General features: G+C 42.1%; 1 protein-coding gene across 6 annotated transcripts in view; it reads right to left on the bottom strand.

Annotated features, from left to right (window-relative positions):
• Window positions 1-2013: 2013 nt before the first annotated feature.
• Window positions 2014-20335, bottom strand: part of LOC148009772 (methyl-CpG-binding domain-containing protein 2-like) — a 51583-nt gene continuing 33261 nt past the window's right edge. The window contains exons 2-4 of one of the 6 annotated variants that reach the window (XM_087672690.1): window positions 4148-4278; window positions 3122-3180; window positions 2014-2942 (exon numbers count right to left, since the gene is read on the bottom strand). In XM_087672690.1, the coding sequence (XP_087528816.1) occupies window positions 2774-2942; window positions 3122-3180; window positions 4148-4278 (359 nt within the window). In that variant the 3' untranslated portion in view covers window positions 2014-2773. Of the gene's footprint in view, window positions 2947-3121; window positions 3181-4147; window positions 4279-20335 lie in introns of all 6 variants that reach the window. The other 5 variants (XR_015689681.1, XM_087672685.1, XM_087672687.1 and 2 more) reach the window with 5 other exon arrangements.

Here is a 20335-nt window from a genome sequence, read left to right as displayed (position 1 = left end):
CAAAGCTCATTGATAGTAGTGGGGGGAAAGTAACATTGTAATCCTTTGTTAAAATATCATGGTGTAAGTTTATTTCTTCATTGCTTGCATATGTTTATCTATGCTCATATCACATGAGTAGTTGTTGGGTTCTCAAGTGTTTAACGAGTGTATAAAGGACTAATTGGTCTTGAAGCTTCCACAACCAAGTTTGCATATGTTAAGAGCCTATGCAAAGAGTTATACCTTAATTTTAGCACAAAGAGGACTTCATCATCATCAAATCCTTCCTAGGAAAATAGCATTAGTGGCTCTAAGGATGAGAATGAGGCTAGACATGGTAGGTTTGTGATAACAAGAGGAGAGGTGGCACTACCATGAGTTCTCTAGCACCAAATGTTTATATAAAATTCAACCTTTACTGTAAAATTTTCATTTTCTTTGTAAAGTGAGCACACATACAAAATCCCCTAATAGAACTCACCAAAGACCTATACATATATTAATGATGCTTAAATTTATGCGTGTTGGTTTATTCATGATACAATCCAATCAGTATTCACATTTATTTCGACCTTCACACTTATTAGTATGGGATGACTTCTCATCATAGTGGATGAGTTCTTATCATGGAGTGCGGAGGGTGATTAAGGCCCATTCAACATTTAACAAGCAAACAATAAGTTTCTACTCAATTTCTACTATCCCATACCCTCCACTTCCATATTATAGTACTCTGCATCATGTCCATGACAATATCAACAACTATGTACTCAACAATAAGATGGACTTGTTTACATACTTGCTAGAACTTTCTTACATGCATAGTGAGTTTAAGTTTGTTCCAATTTTGATCCGAGTAATTACCAAATAGTCATGCACACTTCAATACTTTATCTACATCACCCCCACAAGCCTATATATAAATAGTATGCTTAGAGATGCCATAAATGTACTCCATTTCAAGTCTACATAAACCATGGTAAACCAAGTGTTATATTCTTATCGCCTTATTTTTACAAAGAGCTTTTCCCCTTCTTGTTCAAAGAAAGGACAACTATGTTTTACAATTTACTCATCAACTTTGCTTCTGCAACTACAATGTTAAAGAGACTATCATGCTTAGCACATTTTCCTATGCCCTAACATAACATAGATAACATTATGTAAGCAATTGGCTTAAATATACTCCACTCTTCTTTGAAGTCACTAAATTTCATATCCAATCTTATGTTGTCATTGCTTACTACTTGACCTTTCACAGAAGATTCCACTTATATAACATCTAATGCAACGAATTTGCTACTGGGAGTGCTCATGATGAGCTAGATGCCTTGAAAGGTCGGCTCAAGAAGAGATTTGAGATGAAAGACATGAAACAAGCCTCACATATTCTTGGGATGTACATTATGCTCGATTGCTTTAAGAGACTTCTTTACTTGTCATCACAGAAGGAGTACATCCAAAAGGTCCTTGAGCGATCTCATCTACAGGATGTTAAGCCTGTTGACTATCCTTTACCTTCTCATGTGAAGGTTAGTCAAGCCAATTGTTCACAATCTAATGAGCAAAAGGCTGAGATGGCCAAGGTCCCTTGTGCATCTACAATGGGCAGTTTGATATATGCCATGATAACCGCTTGCCATGACCTAGCATTTGCAGTGGGAGTTGTGGCATTCCATCTAAATAAGATATGAAGCTACTAACTCCTCAAATATCATTGAAATCCCTGTTCTTTTGTATGCTTGTAAGCGATTTCGATCACATCCAAAACTTTAATGCACCAAATTCCCTTTATAATTTAAGTAAACTATGAAGATGGAAAATTTGATAATTTAGACATAATTGCTGAACTCCCTCCTTGCATTTCATTGCAGAAGTCAAAGGCTGTGACACTCAATGACTATTCAAGTTAGTAGTTTCAGTAAAACAATGTGGAAAAACTAACAGATAGCAACCGAATACAATCTCTAAACGTGATAATAAGCTAGTGCCATAATGATCCTCAGCCAACACATCTTGGATACTCTCTGCGATAGAGATTTTGCACAGGCACCAGCACTCAGAGAAAAGTTCCTCATTCAGACAACACTTTACAATGTGTGCAGAATTGGAAATACCAACAGATGGCAACCCAGTACAATCTCTAAACATGATACTAAGCTAGTACAGTAATGATCCTCAGCCAACACATCTTGGGTACTCTCTACGATAGAGATTGTAAGCAGGCACCAGAAGTGAGAGAAAATTGTCTCATTCAGATAACACTTCACAATGTATGCAGAATTGAAGAACAAGGCCATAACTTGCTTGAACCAACAGTGTTAAATTCTGACGTCCAGTCTGCCAGTCCACTCCTGAACACAAGTGCTTTGTTAGCACTGGACAAATAATCCTTTGACTTGGCCTGATCCATCAGCATCAGGACTCCAATTTTAAGTTTTTCAATAACATTCTAACAGAAAAGAAGTGCTAGCACTAAATAAATATACATAACCGTCTAAAGGTGCAGGTTAATGCTCAGAGACTAGTTGCCTGTTGAAATTTAGAACTGTATGCAAGGAATTTAGGTATGAGAGGACTTTTGTGGCATCAAATCTTTGATTGGTGCATCAGACCTTTACACTTAATTTTCAGTACAAGATTTTGACTGAGTTCTTTGCAGGTTCTCCTGACAGGTAAAGCTTGCATATCCAAAGTTTCTATCAATCCTTTGTCCCTGAAAGCTGGCCAAATCACTGGCATAATCTACTCCTGGAAAGGTGTTCTTTGAATATTGGCCAACTTCATGATATCAATCTTTATCATAGGGTTTCTTCTGAGGAATGCTGCCCCTCATTCTGCCCATTGTATATACATTTCTTTTCCTGACATAGCCTTGGTCAAGGGGCTTTGGTTTTACAAACGAAAACTGACTTAAACTGACTCCTGCATCTACATACTCAGGGTGCTCGACCAGATAACTGCCTTGGGGAAAAGAAAAAACACCATTGACAGAACCAAATAGAGCATTAAATTTTAATGCAACATAAACATCACACAAAAAGATCAGAAACATACTGGCACAGCATTGTTATTCAACATGATAGTAGATAAGGTGCACATCACAAAGACATTCTGGACACAGGCTAGAGGAACATACCGTTCAACCTCTGGCATGGAGCGTAATCTCCTCCCTGTTGGAGACTTATAGTACCTGAACTTAAACAACCATTAAACAATAAGAAATTAGAAATTTTAACTTCTTGGTCTCTGATGCTGGATAAACATAACGGCAGTATATCATAGTGGCATGCAACATTTCATTGTTTTAAAGCTCCATATCATATATCCAGTTTCTTTCATTTCAGACAACACACTTCGTGTTCTGCAGAATATCATAACTCTGAACGAGACACAAAAAGAGAGAGAGAGAGAGAGAGTTACAAGGAAATCAACATACCACGCTAAAACATCCAGACTCACTGTCTCAAACTTAAAAAAGGAGCCTCTAGAGCACTTTCGTAAGTCCATAAATACCTATAAAACTAAATCTTAAAGTTTTCATTTGAAACATGGACATTGTGGATGTTTGTAAGATGTAACCACTAAAGAGAAACATTCCATACAGATACTTCAAGTATCTGTGTAAATACACATCAAAGTTCAAGGCTCAAAGCATATCTGAGCCAAAATATCAAATTTATGAAGTCCAACACAAAACTAAAGCTCTGGAAAACATTCAAAGGAGACTCTAGAGCACTCTCTTAAGCCCATACATCACAGCAAAACTCAATCTTAAAGATGTCATTTGTAATATGTACATTGCAGATGTTTGTGAAAGTAACAATCAGAGAAAAACATTTCATAAAGATGTTTGTGAGAAGTATCTGTGTAAATACACACCAAAGGTCGAGCCTCGACGCATATCTGTGCTAAAATATTAAATTTCTGAAGTCCAAAAAAGGGATATGGAAATAAAAGGGCATTCATAGTATACTATAGCTTAAAAGATCTAACACCAAATAAAATGCAAAAGAAGACTCTATAGCATTTTCTTTAGTCCTAAATTGTTATAACCAAAATTTAAGTTTTCATTTGAAACATGGACATTGAGAATCTTTGTAAGATGTAAGCATTTCAGAAAATCATTTCATAAAGATACTTCAAGTCTCAAGTATCTGCATACGTTAGAGGATCTGCTCCTGTGTATGTCAGTCAGCCAGGCCAAGCAGGTCAAAAAGGGTGGGCAGGTTGAGCAGGCTGGGCAGATCAGCCGGCAGGCAGCAGTTGGACAGTTCACCCCAGGCAGGCAGTTGCCTGCAGCAATGTGCACAGTATTTCAGTCATGTCAAGGAGACAGGGCTGCATTTATTGCCTTTATAGGCTGCCATGTGTGGTTTTCAGTATTCAGTCTATTGGGAGAATTGAGAGATTTTCTGAGAATGATATGTTCACACACTCCTCTTGTACATATTCCGCTCACAGTTTTCAGAACTCAGCATTCATCTTCTTTAAAAACACACACACACACACACTCTCTCTCTCTCTCTCTCTCTCTCTCTCTCTCTCTCTCTCTCTCGTGAGAGTGCGCAACAAAAGAGAAACACCAACATAGAGAGAAGCAAAGAGGGAGAAAGAGAGCAGAAGATTAAGGAAGAATACTGTACTTATTGAAGAAGAATGCTGATACAATGGGAATGGACTGATCAGTCCCTGCACACAACCCACAGCGTCAGTGAGGGCACCAAATTAGGTTGATGATGATGGCAGCACCAAGCATGGAGAGTCAGAGTATCAGACTGTGCACCTATAAACGGAAGACCAAAGACTAAAGAGTGTGTACATGTTTGCCAAGTGGGAGGTGCAGCTATAAATAGCCAAAACGCCAAAAAACTGGCTAACTTGCTCCTATAGGGCCATAAATGCTGGAAACAACCTTCCTTCCGTGGATGGGTGGTAATTCCTTAATATTAACTTAGTTACAACAGTAACATTTATTACAAAACTGAGAAATGCAAACTAACTTATAATCTTGGACAATGGACACCCTAATGGCCCCAAAACTAGCACCCCTTTCAATATTTATTTAACTTAATTGAAGAAGAAATTCTCCCAATCCCTTTCAGTATTCCAACTCCCCTTGCTGTCCAAAATGACCAGCAAATCTTCAATCTGATTTACCCCTTAATTCGGGCACTCAATTGGCCTTCACCTGCTTTGATGGAGATGGAAAATGCCCCAAATTCTTTGATTTACTGGTCCCTCCACTTGAATTTGACTAAAAATAGCTTCAGCCCTATTGAATCCAAGTCTTGGAGCTTCCAATTTCTAGTACGCTTCCCGGGCTGCTGCTAAACCCTAACTTCTGTTGCAGATTAGGGTTTACAGTAGAGAAATCTGAAATTTCCCAACCTCTGGTGATCTCAATGCTATAATCTTCAAAGTAATGCTATAGAAAGGCTGGGAGATGAGAGAGAATGTTGAGGAGAGAGAAAATTCAGACTTTCTTCGCAAAGAACAAAGAAAATCTGTCATTTACAGTTGTTGCCGTATCTCAATAGCTTGTAGATGCAAAGAACTCAAGAAAATCAGTCAGCTGCCATGTCTCAATAGCTTGTAGATGCAAAGAACTAAAGAAAATCAGTCAGTTGCCCTGTCTCAACAGCTTGTAGATGCTATCACCTGTTGTTGATTGGTCTTCTCTCGCCCCTAGTTGCCTCCGAAGGTCTTCCAATGGCTGCAAATCAGACCAGTAGCATCTCCTCTCTCTCTCTTGCAACCTAAATATACTAAAATGCCTCTCTCCAGACTCTAAAGACGTTTTTCAGTCTTGCATGGGAATTTTTGATAAGTGGCAACCTTCCCAAATGGTTTTCCCAACATTATCCATAATTACATATTAATTTTCAGTCTTTAAATACTAAAAATTAATCATTATTACAGTGCTTTGAAAAATAATCTAACTGGCCAATAATTAAATTGGCTAGGTAACTTCCATTCCCGAGTGACTTACACCACTTTGACCATCAAATTGGTGTTAGGCATCATTAACCACCACTTCTCTAGTGTCACCAACTAACACTTATGGACAAATGAATGACCTAGGCCAACAACTAACACCCAATACCACCAAGTACTTGTACGGCATAACTTATAGCAACTTTTGTCTTTGACATACCATAATTTCCTCTGGTCCCAAGCTCGTAAATTTACTCTAACCCAAGTTACACCTCATATGTGTAACACTTAATTAACCATGTGATTAAAAATTAATCCACATGTTAAGTGAGGTTTCAAAAATACATGTCCTCATGACAAATGTTGGTCGACTAGCAATAAATGCTGGTCACTAAAGAGGACAAAGCCAAAAAAATAGGGGAGATGCCAAAATGTTCCCATATAACAATTACAATGTCCAACAGGTATAAGTAGACTATGGAGAGTAAATTGGCCTAGGAATACACATAGAAAGCCAACAAATAAAGAAACTGCACCTGAACTACTACAGCTCCTATGTCTTTGTCAGACTCTCACAATAGCTCACAACCAAGAGATGACTGACTAACATAACTAACGTAGGCAAGCTAACACCCCCTCTTAGATCATGGGAGTGTCTAAAGATCCAACAACCTCATGTGATGAAGCATGGAAGCCTTGGCCAACGGCTTCATGAAGAGATCTCCTGTGTTATCGTCTGTGGAATAATAAGCCACCGCTAACTCGAAATCCACAACCGCTCTCGAACATAGTGATATCGAAGCACTCTGATCGTCAACACGCAGCTCCGTAGGTCCACGCTGAGAAAAGCCAATCTCTACCAACATGCGGCAAAGCCAAACCGCCTTCATAGCAGTAGAACATAATGCACAATACTTTGCCTCTATAGAAGAAAGAGCCATAGTAGGTTGCTTCTTGCTGCTCCACGAGATAGCTCCTGATCCAAGAAAAAAGACACAACCTATAGTCGACCCTCGCAAATCCATATCACCTGCCCAATCAAAATAACTCCAACCAGATAGAGTAACCCCCTCTCCATACATGATCCCATAGAATCAAGTCCCCTCTAAATAACAAAAAATGCACAAAGCCGCTCTCCAATGCTTTGAGTGGGAGTCTTCATGAAAAAAGACAACAATCCACAACAAAGAAATATCAAGCCGAGTATAATAAGCCGAATGAGGGAGCCAACAAAACACCTATAACGAGTGGCATTTGTGAGGGGATCTCCGGTTGCCAAAAGCTTAAATGTTGGGTCCATGGAATAAGAAATAGGCCAGTGATCAGCCATACCAAACTCTGAGAGATGTTTAATAATGTACCCGTGCTGTGAAATAAAAAAGCCCTATGCCATCTGATAGATCTCCAATCCAAGGAAGAAATATAAGAACCCAAGATCCGCCATGGCAAACTCCAGTTGCAAAATCTCGAGTGCAATCAATCTCCTGAGTAGAGCTCCCTGTAATGATGAGATCATCCATATACAATAAGCAAAACACACTTGTCACCCTCAACGAAAGAATCGATCAATCCATTGATAGCAAGCACGAGGAGCCTACTTTAGGCCATAGAGAACCTTCCGCAATCTCTAGATATGGTCCTCCTTCCCTTGCACAAAAAAACCTGGAGAGTGTGAAACATAAATCTCCTCCTCAAGGACACCATTCAAGAAGGCAGACTTTGCGTCCCTCTAATAAACAAGCCAGCAATGGTGGGTTGCAAGAGCGAAGATAGCTTGAATAGTAGACATCCAAACCGTAGGTGCAAAAGTCTCAAAATAGTCCAAACCAATCCTCTAAGCAAAACCCTTGGCTACATGCCTAGCATTGTGCTTGTCCAAGGAACCATCTACAAGGTACTTGGTCTTATTGACTCACTTCACACCTATCACCTTCCGCTTCAGGGGACGCGGAACCAACTCCGAAGTCTAATTACACTCGATAGAATCAAGCTTCTCCTACATGGCCTGATGCCAAATATCCAATGCAAGAGTCTCCTCAACTATAGTAGGCTCACTGGCATGAAGAATATGTAACATAAGAGCAGAGTTCACAAAAAGTGAACTATTCCTCTAGGCCTGTAAGTGAGCTGATCTGCATGGACCTATAGGAGAAGCAAGGAAGTGAGAAACACCTAAATCATGCATGAGCTGTCCGTACCAACGAGGAATACGAAGAGGCTCATCCTACTACAAGGGAGACCGAGTAGTCTCCAATACCTGTAAGGCACCTTTGTGTGGTAGGGACTCCCCCTCACCAAGGAAAGGTAAATCCTCCCCCCTCCCCCTCTGACGGCTAATCAGCCCTAGAAGAATTTGAAGGGGAGGATGAAGAGGTAGAAGTATGCAACGAAAAAGTAGTTGTCGCATCTGTCAAAGGTGGTACGGAAGCCAGAGTAGAGGGTGGAGAAGGAGAGGGAGGGAGGAGCTGAAGACGAAGAAAGTATGCTAAGAGGCAACCTAGAAGGAAGTAGAGGAACAAAGGGTGGGAGAGGCTCAATTGATGATGAAGAATCACTTGTAAGAGAACCATCAATAGGATTCTCCAAGGCCGCAGCCTCGTCAAAGATTAAATTCCTGCTCACCTCAAGCTTTTGTGTCCATGGGCTATACAGGCGATAGCCCTTTGTGGTAGTGTTGTAGCCTACGAAAATGAGCTTCTTGGACTTTGAGTCAAGCTTCATCTTCCTCTTCTTCTTGTCTAAATGGAAAAATGCATCACATCCAAAGGTACGGAAGTAAGACACGGAGGGCTTTCGACCAAAGAAGGCCTCGTAGGAAGTTATATCCTATAACACGGAAGTCAAGAAACAGTCTGGATGTGAACTGCAATAGCCACCACCTCACCCCAAAGGATATAAGGAAGACCCGATGCTCCAACATTGATCGAGCAATCTCTAGCATGGTCCAATTCGCACACTCCACCATACCATTCTCCAAAGGTGTCTTCGGATGGGTATACTCCGTCTGAATGTCGTGATCCCTGCAAAACTAAGAAAAGAGATTAAAATAGACTCTCCACAATGATCTGCTTGTACACCACAAACTTTGGAAGTAGTCTATGCTCCACAAACACCTTTCACTCACAGAAACAGAGGCCACATAGAACAACTGAAGTCGCCTATAATCAACATCAAATACTTGGACTTCCCAAGGGAGGCCATGTCCATAGGTCCGCAAAGGTCGGTACGAACCAAGTCAAGCAAAGTAGAAGCCCTCCTAGTAGCAACCTGGGGATGAGACTATCTATGTTGCCTGCCCCTCAAACAACTAGGGTACAAAGTGTGAATAGGAGGGAAATCGAGAAGTCCCTCCACCATCTTCTTTCGAGAAGCCCGTTCTATCAAGTCGAAATTTACATGACCATAATGAGCATGCCAAAGCAATCCAAGATAGTGAGAAGACCTCGCAGCAGCTAAGGCTGTGAACATGTAAAAGCCCACCCTCTTGGGATCCTGTCCAAAGAACGGCACCTATAGAAGCATCCTCCACTATTATCACATCCTATGTGATACCATGCGAGTACTAAGCCGTGTAAAACCATGAACAGACAAAAGGTTAAAACCTAAATCTAGTACATAAAGAACTTTGGCCAAAGAAGACTACTTATCCGGCAATAAAGGAATAGTCCCCACTCCGCGAACGGAAATGGTAGAATTGTCACCAATGGTAAGGTGCCCCCTCCGGCACTCAAGTCCTGACTTCTCCCTAATGGAAGAACCAAGAGTTGTGTCCTCCTCCACAAATACATGCACAAAGATAGACTCTTGTTGCAGGAGCAACCCTCGTATCCTTCGAATCCTTCTCCTTTGGCTTCAAATGGGGGTAGTTTTGCCAACACTTCACCAAAGAAGACTACTGATCCAGCAATAAAGAAATAGTCCCTACTCCGCGAACGAGAACGGTAGAATTGTCACCAATGGTGAAATGTCCCCTCTGGCACTCAAGTCCTGAAGCCAATCCTTCCCACTGTTAACAAGGCAAGGCTTCTCCCTAGTGGAAGAAGCAAGAGTTGTATCCTCCTCCACAAATATATACACAAAGACAGACTGTTGTTGCAAGGGCAGCCCTCGTATCCTTCCAATCCTTCTCTTTTGGCTTCAAATGGGGGTAGTTTTTCCAACACTTCTCGTCGAGATGAGTGCCCTTTCCACAGTGTGGGCACTTGGGCTTCTTCTCCTTCTTCTCATCCTTCTTGTCCTCCTACTTCTTGTCCTTGGCCTGCACCATCTTCTTCTCCCCTCCACCTATACTTGCAATAAATGCATTGCTCGAGCCAGAACCACGAGCCCCAACCTCTCTAAGTCGCTCGTCATGCTCCAAGTCAAGCGATGAAAGCTCCTCCCATAAGAGTGACTCATGGGTCCTTCACATGATAAGGCTAGTGTAGAAGACATTGAACCAAGAAAATGGCAGTTGAGTCAAAAGGATAATAGCCATGTCTTTGGAGGATATCATCCAACCAAGAGAGGCAAACTCACCCCTCATGTCCATCTTCATGATGTGCTCCTTCAAAGAGGAGAAGTCATCAAAATTGAGCATCCGCAACTTCTTCTCGAGGGACATCTTGTGGACAAATATCTTATGCTAATACAAACACGCAAGCTTCTTCCACACTTTTGCCGCAGTCTTCAACCTGCAAATACGCACAAGGACAAAATCTACAAACTCATATAGAGAAAGGATCGAGCTCTAGAGTTGAGTCAATCCCACAAGGCTACTCGGTCCATAGAAGTCCCATCTATTGAATTCTCCTTAGAAAGGTATAGAATCAAAAACAAGAGCCCTAAGATCAAAGGTGTGGACTATGTGCTCCACCTTACACGACTACAACGAATAGTTGGAACCATCGATTTTGTCTTATTTGGATAATAAAAGTAAGACAAGCACCTGCACCGAGGATATCAAGGATAGCATCTTCACTGAGGACGGAGCCTTCTGTGAAAGATGAATAAAAGAGGGACCATTGTGAACGGGAGACGTCTCTCACTAACTATAATCGCAATAATCTCATCTTCATCCAATAGAATGTGTGGAAAGAAGCTCCTCCTCTAAGTCATAAAAGCGCATGAATTGGTAAGACATCTTTGATTCTACAATCACCCAAAAAGTTACATTTTGATGGAGACAACACGGGAGACAAAAGGCAATCAGCTACACGGATTGTAGATGTGTCATCTGTTAGGGAAAAGTTGTCGCCTGCCACCAAAAGGGGGTTGCCTCCACCAAGAACCTATCACCTGAGCCAGAAAGCTGCCACCTGCAAAATGCAAATTTGTGTTTGCTGCAAAACACAGAAAATAGGGGCTGCTGGATGCTTGGACGTTGGCACCCGGTCCTGTATGCTATCACCTAGTCTTCTCAAGAAGTCACCTGGCTGCCAGAAAGGTCAAACAAGCAGTGGACCACCTGTACAAGCTATAAACACAGTAAACGGAGGCTGAAATCTGCATTTCATAAATCTGGGCTGCTCCTCCATAATGAAAACCTGCTCTTTGAAGAAGAATGCTCCAAACTGTGTACTCACTTGGGTGATGATACTATGTGAGAGTATGCAACGAAAGAGAAACATAAACACTGAGAGAGAGAGAGAGAGAGAGAGAGAGAGAGAGAGGAAGTAAAAGAGGAAGAATATTGCACTTACTGAAGAAGAATGTTGATACAATGGGAATGGACTGATCAGTCCCTACACACAGCCCAAAGCATTAGTGAGGCTGATGACGATGGCAGCACCAAGCATGGAGAGTTGGAGTGTCAGAGTGTGCACCTACAAACGGAAGACTAAAGACTGAAGAGTATGTATATATATCTGCCAAGTGGGGGGTGCAGCTATAAATAGCCAAAAAACCAAAAAACTAGCTGACCTACTCCTATAGGGGCCATAAATGCTGGCCGACCAGCAATAAATGCTAGTCATTGAAGAGAAAAATACCGGAAATAAAGAGGAGACCCTGAAAAGATCCCATAAGAAAACAACAATGTCTGGTAGGTATAGGCTGAGTGTGGAGAGCAAAAACCGGCCTAAGAATGCACACAAGAAGCCAACAAATTAAAAAAATGCACCTAAACTACTAGAGCTTCTATGTCTCCATCACACTCAAACAAGAGCTCACAACCAGGAGATGACAAACTGACATAACTAACATAGGCATGCCATAGGCATGCTAACAGCCGCTGTCCCCCCCCCAGGCCCCACCCATGCATTCACTTCCACATCACTACCTCAAACATGGAACAAAACAGTAGCAGGCTGCAGCAAAGCTGGACAGACTTGGATGAGCTTCAGTGCACAAGAAGAGCAGCATTTTCAGTGTAAAAGTGCAAGCAAGAGGGTTGCACATCAGGCTACTGCTGGAGCTAGCTGAAATGCACATCAACAAAGGGAGGACTGCTGTGTTTGCTGATTGGGAGGGCTGCTTGGACCCACACTGTGCCAAAAGGAGGCGTGAAGACCTGATTTTGCAAAGGTTTCAGTAGAAGAGTGCTAAAAAGGCTGCATTCTCAGTGATCAAGGGCAGATTTTGCATTTTCATCACTTCCGGCAGTGAATAAGACCCAGGGATCAAGCGAAGGAAGTCCTAGCTGGCTGACATTTTCAAAGTTACAGGGGGCCTGCCCATAAAGTGCGGTATTTTAAAGGCAGGAGAAGGATGTCTACTAATTCAGACCTAGATTTCTAGGCCCTGATGGACTGTAAAGTCTCAATTCTACCTATGCTTCCTCAAGATCAGATTATAGATGGAGACAACTCCAACATCTCGAAGGTCATGATGGAGGCCATTCTAGAGTCGTATGATCTTGCGGAGATGGTGACTGATAAGATTGACCATCCCATGATCGGGAATCCCCAACTCTCTATCTAAATCCAAGAAAGCTGATTTGGAGAAGCCTGAAGGCCCATCCACACTCGGACAAACTAAATGTGCCCAAGTCATTGCACAGTTGCAGCCATTGCCCAAGTCAAGAATACAATAGGTGCACAGTTGCAGCCATTGCCCAAGTCAAGAATACAATAGGTGCACCGCAGATTTGGCTGCACTTGGAGCAGCTCTACAACTGGATGACGCCCATGAAGCGGGTGTCCTTGGAGCTGCAAATGCAGACTTTGGACCCAAACAAGTTTACATCAATAAAAGATCACATTAACAAGCTGCAACAGCTGCATTAGGGGATTCTCTAGGCAAGGAAGGTGATCTCCTCCAAAGGTTATGCTGTCAATCTACTTGTACGACTTGTTGAGAAACCACATCATTCTGTACAATTTCCCTTCTTCATTCCCATTTTTGGTTTCAATTTCCAGCCCCAAAAAGGCTTTCTAGAGCCTTCTGAGAGAGTCGGAGCACCGCTCGAGAGACTTCAATGGGCAAGACTCGAGACTGTTTGTGCCTATATATATGGCGCCTCCCATTCATTCTTCACCCACTTCACCACACTCACTTCTTCTGAGACTTTTGACTCTCTTCTCTCCTTCCATCATCTTCTTCAGGCATCCTATCTACTCTACATCACGTTTGCATTTGGAGTCCATTCTCAGTCTGCCATCGGCTTCTCCACCCTGGAGATAGCACATCTCAATCTTGTGTCAACATCCCCACCTTGGAAACATCTTCCTTCTCCTCCAAAAGTCATCTCCACCTTGTGTTTGACTATCTGGGCATTTTTTCTTCATCAAGTGTCCTCATTCACTAGCCAACGTCACCATCAAAGCTAGTCGGATCTTGCGTTTTGCATCCTGGCTGCTCCCTTCATCAAACGTCACACTTCCCAGCTCGCATCATCATCATCAAAGACTCCGACATTTGTATTTTCAGTTTTTGGCCCTTCCGTCTTCTCCTGTGTCACTCTCCACCAGCTGGCGTCAATCAAGCTTGCATTTACAGATTCAAGGGCTCCTCACCCTTTGATAGCAATTTCCCTACTCTAAGCATCACCTCTTCATCTCTATGTTGCAGATTCAGAGGCTTCTTCGACAATCTCCCTGCTCCACGGCATCCTTTGTGCTACGGCGCCCTTGTATCAGATTCACTTCATTATTTCATTCATTCATCTGACTAATTTCTTGACATGGTATCAAAGCCAGAGGCGCTCATTGAGCCGCGAAGATCCTCTGCATCAATGAAGGCAAAGATAGGTTGGTCATGCGGACATGTATTTTTGAAACCTCACTGAACATGTGGATTAATCTTTAATCACATGGTTAAGTAAATGTTGCATATAGGAGGTGTAACTAGGATTAGAGTAAATTCACCAACCCGAGACCCAAGAAAATCACGGATTGTCAAAGGCAAAAGCTACTATAAGTTATAGTGCATGGGTACTTGGTGGTATCTAGTGTCAGTTGTTGGCCTAGGTCATTCATTTGTTCATAAGTGTAAGTTGGTGACACTAGAGAAGTAGTGTTTAATGGTACCTAACATCAATTTGATGGTCAATGATGGTGCAGAGACACTCATGAATAAAAGTTGCCAAGCCAATTTACTTATTGACCAGTCACATTATTTTTCAAGGCACCAAAATAATTATTAGATTAATTTTCAATATTTAAAGACTGAAATTTAATATTTAATTATAAATAATGCTGAAAAAACCATTTGAGAAGGCTGTCACTTGTCAAAAATGCCCATGCAAGATTGAAAAAACATCTTTAGAGGCTGGAGAGAGGCATTTTAGTATATTCAGGCTGCAAGAGAGAGGGAGGAGATGTTGTTGGTCTGATTTGCAGCCATTGGAGGACCTTCTGAGGCAACCAGGGGCAAAAGAAGACCAATCAACAGCAAGTGATAGCATCTACAAGCTGTTCAGACAAGGCAGCTGATTGATTTCTTCAATTCTTTGCATCTGCAAGCTGTTGAGACAAGGCAATAGATAGCAATAAATGGTAAATTTTCTTTAGTTCTTCGCGAAGAAAGTCCAAATTTTATTTCTCTACTATAAATCCTAATTTATAATAGAAATTAGGGTTTAGCAGCAGCCTCGAAAAGTGTGTCAAAAATTGGAAGCTCCCAGACTTGGATTCAATAGGGTTTATGTAACCAGCCTTCTCGCATAGGGTGATAAATCCCTGATTACAACTTAATTACAGCAGCAAACAATTAATGCAAATCTGAAAATATAAATTTACCTACTGATCTTGAACAATGCATGTCTAATTGGCCCTAAAATTTGCGCCCCTTTTGGTATTTCTTTAGCTTTATTGAAGAAGAAGTTGATTTACAATGGGATTCTCCCAATCCCCTTTACAATCCAAACTCCCCTTGCTGTCCAAAGTGACCAGCAAGACTCCAATCTATTTTGCTCCTTGATTTGGGCAATTAATTAGTCTTCACCCACTTCATAGACGATGGAAATGCCCTAAATTCAATGGCTAGCTAGTCCTCCACTTAAATTTAGCTGAAATTCACCTTCAACCCTGTTGAATCCAAGTCTTGGAGCTTCCAATTTCTAGCGATGCTTCCCAAGGCCGCTTGTAAACCCTAATTTCTGCAGTAAATTAGGGTTTACAACATAGAAATTTACAGCTTCTCAGCATCCAAGGGTCCAAATGCTGAGATCTTTGAAGCAAGGCTGTGAAATGGCTGGGAGATGAGAGAGAAAGCTACAGAGAGAGAAAATTCAAAGTTTTGTCGCGAAGAATGACTAAAAATTAATCAAATGCAATTGATGCCATGCCACAACAACTTGTAGATGCAAAGAATTGAAGAAAATCAGTCATTTACTGCTGCTGCCCTGTCTCAACAGCCTGTAGATGCTACCACCTGCTATTGATTAGTCTTCTCATGCCCCTGGCCCCTCTCTCTAGCCTCTAAAGACGTTTTTCAATCTTGCATGGACATTTTTGACAAGTGGCAGCCTTCCCAAATGATTTTTCCAACATTAACCATAATTAAATATTAATTTTCAGTCTTTAAATACTGAAAATTAATCTAATAATTATTTCGGTGTCTTGAAAAATAATCTGACTAGTCAATAATTAAATTGGCTAGGCAACTTCCATTCCTCAATATCTCTGCTTCATCTTTGACCATCAAATGGGCGTCAAGTACCATTAAACACCACTTCTCTAGTGTCACCAACTGACACTTATGGCCAAATGAAAGACCTAGGCCAACAATTAGCACCATATACCACTAAGTACCTGTGCAGCATAACTTATAGCAACTTTTGCCTTTGACATCTCGCAATTTTCTCAAGTCTCGGGCTCATAAACTTACTCTAACCCCAGCTGCACCTCACATGTGCAACGTTTACTTAACCATGTGATTAAAAATTAATCCACATGTTAAGTGAGGTTTCAAAAATACATGTCCTCATGACAGATGACGTTTTCAATCACATTCAGATGGAGGGACCAACAAATCAATGACTTTGGGCATTTTCCATCTCCATAAAAGCGGGAGAAGGCCAATTGACTACCCGAATCAAGAGGCAAATCATATTGAAGGCTTGCTGGTCATTTTGGACAATAAGGGGAGTTGGAATACCAAAAGGGATTGGTAGAATCCCATTGTACATCAACTTCTTCTTCAATTAAGTTTTAAAAAATACCCAAAGGGACGCCAATTTTGGTGCCAACACGATGTCCATTTTCCAAGATTGTAAGTTAATTTGCATTTCTCAATTTTGTAATAAATGTTACTGTTGTAACTAAGTTGTAATTAGGGAATTACCACACATCCACGTAAGAAAGGCTAGTGTCAGGTTGCAAGTTCGGTAAACACATCTACTTTCCTTACCATTTCCACTACGTCAATGGGAAATATCCTTCTTCTCCCTTCCACCCTAACTTTCACAAGCTCGTACTATAGTATCATGGCATCTCCCCCAACAGATAGCCTATCTCTTAGGTGCTCCTATTGCGGCAAGAACGGTCACACCACCGACGATTGTTGACTTCGACCTTTGCTTCCTACCCCACCAGAGTATATACATCTTCTACAAGGCACTCGTTGTGCTATCTCTACTTTTCAGGCCATAGATATTGTCCTACATCAGCTCTCAACTTATTATGCTCAAGGCAATAAGCCACATCCCACACACACTAAGTCCTCAAGAGCAAACGGAGGTGTTAAGACCTCACAGGGTGATATGTCGTCATGGAGACCACAATACTGCGCAAAAGTTTTCCCCATCCATTTTTTAGTCCAATGGCTACCATGGCCCACATCTCCTCCACAGTCCACTCCATTGAGAGCCCGCGATTGTTCCCCACCCTTGGCTCATCCTGAGTCTCCTCTTTCCCCATCCTCTTCTACCCAAGTTCGAGAAATTACCTTTGGGTGATATCCTTCTTCTCCTTCTAACCCTAACTTTCACAAGCTGGCACTATAGCATCATGGCATCTCCCCCGTCAAATTACCCATCTCCTAGGTGCTCCTACTGCGGCAAGAACAGTCACACCACCGACGATTGTCGACATCGACCTTTGCTTCCTACCCCACCACAGTATATGCATCTTCTACAAGGCACTCCTTGTGCTACCTCTACTTTTCAGGCCACAGATATTATTTTACATTGGCTCTCAGCTTACTATACTGAAGGCAATAAGTCACATCCCACATGCACTAAGTCCTCACGAGCAAACAGAGGCCTTAAGGCCTCACAAGGAGATACGTCGCCCTGGAGACCACCACACTACATAGAAGTTTCCCCCACCCATTTTTGAGTCCAGTGGCTACCACGACCCACATCTCCTCCACAGTCTACTGCATTAAGAGCACACGACTGTTCCTCACCCCTGGCTCATCATAAGCCTCCTCCTTCCCCATCCTCTTCTACTCAAATTCGACAGGACACCTTTGGGTGCTCTTCAATTTTTGCTCCTTCCAAGCCCCATATCACTTCTTCGGCCTGACCGGCAGTACTTATTTCGTCCTCAGACACCTCGGAGTCTGTGATCCCTAAGTTAGAGTCCCTATCTCTCTCAAAGGGGGCTACAAAGGAGGATCTTTTTCCTTTGCCCTCAGAGGGTTTATCTCCTTTTTCTTCGACTTCACAAGGGACTCCTCCTTCAGTTTCTGAGAAGGACCCTACTACTCTCGAAGTTCCTCACCTACCATCATTTACTTGCGAGGACTCACTTTCTTTCAAGCACTCCTTTCCCCTACTCCTACCCAATCTTTAGAAGATCTATCTTCGATCCAGGGCCATGGATTTTCAGCCACGATTTTTTGACTAGTCCTTCGTATTCCTTCCAACATGGTGTAACGAATCTAGTGGCTTCTCAGCTAAAGTTGTGTTTTAGGTTCTACAGCTCATCTCGTCACCTGACTATCTTTCAAGTCTCCTTTCAGGTGGCCTTCTCGAATTACAAGGTGGATCTTCTTTTCTTCACCTCACTCCTCTTTTGTGTTCCTTTTTTGGCCTAAGAGGGGGTGTTGAGAGACCACATCATTCCATACAATTTCCCTTCTTCATTCCCATTTTTTATTTCAGATTCCAGCCCCAAAAAGGCTTTTTAGGGCCTTCTGAGAGAGTCGGAACGCTACTCAGGAGACTTCAATGGGCGAGACTCGAGATTGTTTGTGCCTGTATGTATGGCACCTCCCATTCATTCTTCACCCACTTCACCACACTTGCTTCTTCTAAGACTTTCGTCTCTTCTCTCTCCTTCCATCATCTTCTTCAAGCACCCTGTCTACTCTGCATCAACTTTGCGTTTAGACTCTAGGCATCAGCTTCTCCACCCTCACGACAACACATCTTAGTTTGGTGTCAACATCCCCACCTTGGCAATAGCTTCCTTCTTCTCCATGCCTCATCTCCACCTTGCGTTTGACTGTCTGGACATTTTTTCTTCATCGGGCGTATTCATCCACTAGCAGGCATCACCATCTGACTGGATCTTGCATTTTGCATCCTAGTTGCTCCCTTCATCAAACATCACACTTCCTAGTTGGCGTCATCACCATCAGAGACTATTGACATTTGCATTTTCAGTTTCTGGCCCTTCCGTCTTCTCCACCGTCACTCTCCAATAGCTAGCGTCAATCTGCAAGCCTGCATTTGCTGATTCAAGGGCTCCTCACCCTTTGACAGCAGTCTCCCTAGCCCAAGCATCACCTCTTCATCCCTGCGTTGCAGATTCAGAGGCTTCTTTGACAATCTCCCTACTCCAAGCATCCTTCGTGCTACAGCACCCTTCTATCAAATTCACTTCATTATTTCACTCATATATCTAAGTTTCTCTTCTTTTCTCCTCTCAGTGTTTGCCGTACACACTGTGTTTCTCATGCAAACCCTACTCTCTCTCAGGTTGCTCAATCATTTCTTAACACAACTACTCTCTCAGTATGGTGGGTTTTACCCTTTTTTAATCACTTCTAGCAAGCTTAATAGCATCACATGGAAAGAGTTATTGCCCATGGTGTTGGATCAAGAGGACCAGTTCAAGTTATGTTCTCCACCAAAGGGAAATTTGGAGGCTTTGATGGGCCATAACTCAAACACAAAGGAGAAGGGGAAGGAGTTAAAAAAGGAAATCAATAGACTCTACTTGACACAAGTGTGGCAAGATCGATCACTTCAAGAAGAATCGCCTAGATAAGGACAAGAAGGAGGCATCAAAGAAGAATCCAAAGTCTTCAGGAGCAATGGCTGCTCCATCTTCACCAGCATTTCTACATGGGGAGATGTTGGAGGGACCCCCCCTCTCCCAAGATGCATATTTCCTTTGGTTCGTGAATGGATTATGGACAATGGCACTTCCCATCACATGACTCCATCAAAGGAAGGTATTCAACACTTGTGTTCCATGCAAGGCAATGCCTTCATCGGCAATAGTTATTCAATCCCTATTTGTGTCATCGGAGAGATACAAATCCCTCCAAATGGTCATGGAGGTGCTTTTACATTAAAGGTGTTTTATGTGCCTGATTTTGGCTTTCACCTCCTATCAATAAGTAAGATCTTCAGCCTAGGGCTGCTGGTTGAGTTTGACGCCAACTGTTTCAGTATTTGAGATGGCAAGACAAAAGTGATGGCGTGCCAACGTTCAGAGGAGAACAGCATCTACAAGTTGAAGAATGCAATAGCTCTCTCTCATTATCTCCTTTCTTCTCAGTCCCAAACCGAGTTATTGTATGCTCAGTTTGGTCACCTCAACCACCAGTACCTTCAAAAGCCAACTCATGACAAGATAGTTGTATGGCTTGAGCCAAACACCCTCTATGTCTTGCATTAAAGGGAAGTTGCAACAAGGTTCCATTCAACAAGGCATCTTAGAGGGTTAAGAGTCTATTGGAGCTAGTACACACGGATTTGTGTAGGCCTATGTGACAAGAGTCCCTCAAAGGAAGCGCGTATTTTATACTCACCATTGATGATTTTAGTAGCATCACATGGGCTTTCTTTTTGCAATTGAAGTCACAAGCATTGCCCATA

This window comes from Lygodium microphyllum, chromosome 30 (assembly GCF_053477565.2).
Source record: "Lygodium microphyllum isolate KBCC chromosome 30, Lygodium_microphyllum_v1.1.10, whole genome shotgun sequence".
NCBI classification, from domain to species: domain Eukaryota; kingdom Viridiplantae; phylum Streptophyta; class Polypodiopsida; order Schizaeales; family Lygodiaceae; genus Lygodium; species Lygodium microphyllum.
This window is presented reverse-complemented; position numbering and strand designations above follow the sequence as displayed.